At 41.5% G+C, this 1,981-nt stretch overlaps 1 protein-coding gene across 1 annotated transcript; it reads right to left on the bottom strand.

Annotated features, from left to right (window-relative positions):
- Nucleotides 1-229: 229 nt before the first annotated feature.
- LOC138870482 (uncharacterized) lies at nt 230-864 on the bottom strand. The gene is made up of 2 exons (XM_070148290.1): nt 481-864; nt 230-343 (listed from the first exon to the last, which is right to left on the bottom strand). Exons 1-2 carry the CDS (start codon nt 862-864, stop codon nt 230-232), a joined length of 498 nt encoding a protein of 165 aa, XP_070004391.1.
- Between the last annotated feature and the right edge of the window lie 1,117 nt (nt 865-1,981).

Here is a 1,981-nt window from a genome sequence, read left to right as displayed (position 1 = left end):
CTACGTATCATGACGCCGCATGAATCAGATCATTACGTAGTTCAGGTGATAAATGTGAAATAAAAGAAAGAAAAATTTTGGGGTTTTTAATATTTCATTAAAATAAGATTTTTTTGGATTTTCTGTTACAATGACTCTGACATACAGACTTCGAATAAGAAAATCAGGCTAGACATTAAAACAACTAACAAACTCAACTAAGGAACTACAGAATGAAACCAATAGAAAGTCAGGAGTATATAAGAGCTTCCACCGGTGCCCTAGGAGCCTGTGGAACATCATCCGATCTTTGTGCGTGCCTTTGTGCAATATCCTGCTGAAGACGGTCCAAGTCGGCTATTACCTGGCGAATGAATGTCATCACAGAAGCAAAAAGCATTGTCTAGTCATGTCCTCACATTCGTGACATTTCATCACGACATAGTCAGCTATTTCTTTAACCCTCATTCTGATGACACCTTTCTCCTAAAGCAAATGCACTATTTGCTGTGCCCGAGCTTCCAACATTTGGGTATCCGCATTGTTTTGATCCTGTAACTGTTGCACGCTTTCCTCCAGTTGGCTAATCAGTGCATAGCAATGCTCCCTTTCTGACTTGAAATTCTTCGCTTGTTGGGCCATCTCATTTTCTAGGATAGTCAGATTCTTCTTTAGCACTGTGACCTCTTTGTCATATCTTTCCTTTAGCCGTTGAACAAACTTTTCCCGCCCTTCTACATTATGTGCCAACCTTGCTCGGGTCTTAGCCAATTCCTCTTCGTCCATTTCCAAGTCAGCCCCGTAATCACACACCTTCCGTCTAAGACTGTTTATGAGTTTCTCATCTTGTCTACTTCTGGCTGGATTTTCAGCGGTGGTCTTCATCCTCTAAATTTGAGATCAGAGGGCTTCATTTTCTTGGACCAACCTTCTCCTTTCTCCTTCATCTTCTTGCACTTGTAGATCATTATTGAACTAAACGTTTCTCAATTTCTCTTCCAGAGTGTGAATGGTAGCTTGATACTTTTTCTCTTTCTCTCTCTCCAAGCCAACCTTTCCCTGACTTTGTCATCAAAATCCTGGACATGTGGTCTCTTTGCTGGTCTCTTGGGCTCTGGCTCATTACTTGCACAAGACTTTGTCTCAAACCATACTGCATAATCCGGATCCACTTCCCCTTTTGTAATATCTGGTAGCTTGGTGCCATTTTTTAGATATCGACAATTGTTCCAATCCTGCTGGACTAAACCTTCAGGCAATGTAGCTTTTAGATGTAGATCAATGACCTGGGTGGTTAGATCTTCATCTTCGGGCACCACCTGATATATCCCCAACTGCCTTAAGACCCTCTATAGTGCGTATGGATGGACACTCCTCAAACCCATCAACATTAGGTAACCCTTTGTAGCCGTCATATGTATGATTTTTGTCACTGGGAGCCATCCTATAGTCCACTCGACCTGACTTGCTTTTAGAGTTTTCAAGTGGGAGATCCAGGCTTCAAACCCTTCTGGAGCATTGTAGTCTTTCACCCTTTCCTCGTAACTCTTGATGAAGTTATCTTTGCTTGAGCCATAGCTCATGAATTTGGGGTGATGGTGGAGATGCTCTATCAACCACATTTGTAGAAGAACATTACAACCTTCAAAGAATTGAGCCCCAGATCTACACAATGTCAATGGCCAATAAATGTCTACCAACACTAAAGGAGCAAGTGTGTGGTCTTTTTTGTAGTGAGGATTTATGCAACTCTGGCCATACGGGTATCTATTGTCCCCTCTGCATTCAGAAAGACTATGATTCCCAAGAACGCCACTATGAAAGCGAGCGTACGATGAATTTGCCAAATGCTCTTGTCCTGTTTGTTGTTCAATCCTTTTCGTGTGTTTCGAACCCGAATGAATGCCCAAATCTAGAATACAAAAATTGAAAGGAACATCATCCTTTGTTCACATGAGCCTTCTTCATTTACTTGTTGATATTAAGAAGATCAAAGAATTTG

This window comes from Nicotiana sylvestris, chromosome 6 (genome assembly GCF_000393655.2).
Source record: "Nicotiana sylvestris chromosome 6, ASM39365v2, whole genome shotgun sequence".
Taxonomy (NCBI): domain Eukaryota; kingdom Viridiplantae; phylum Streptophyta; class Magnoliopsida; order Solanales; family Solanaceae; genus Nicotiana; species Nicotiana sylvestris.
Note: the sequence above shows the minus strand (reverse complement) of the source record. Positions and strands in the feature narration are given on the sequence as shown.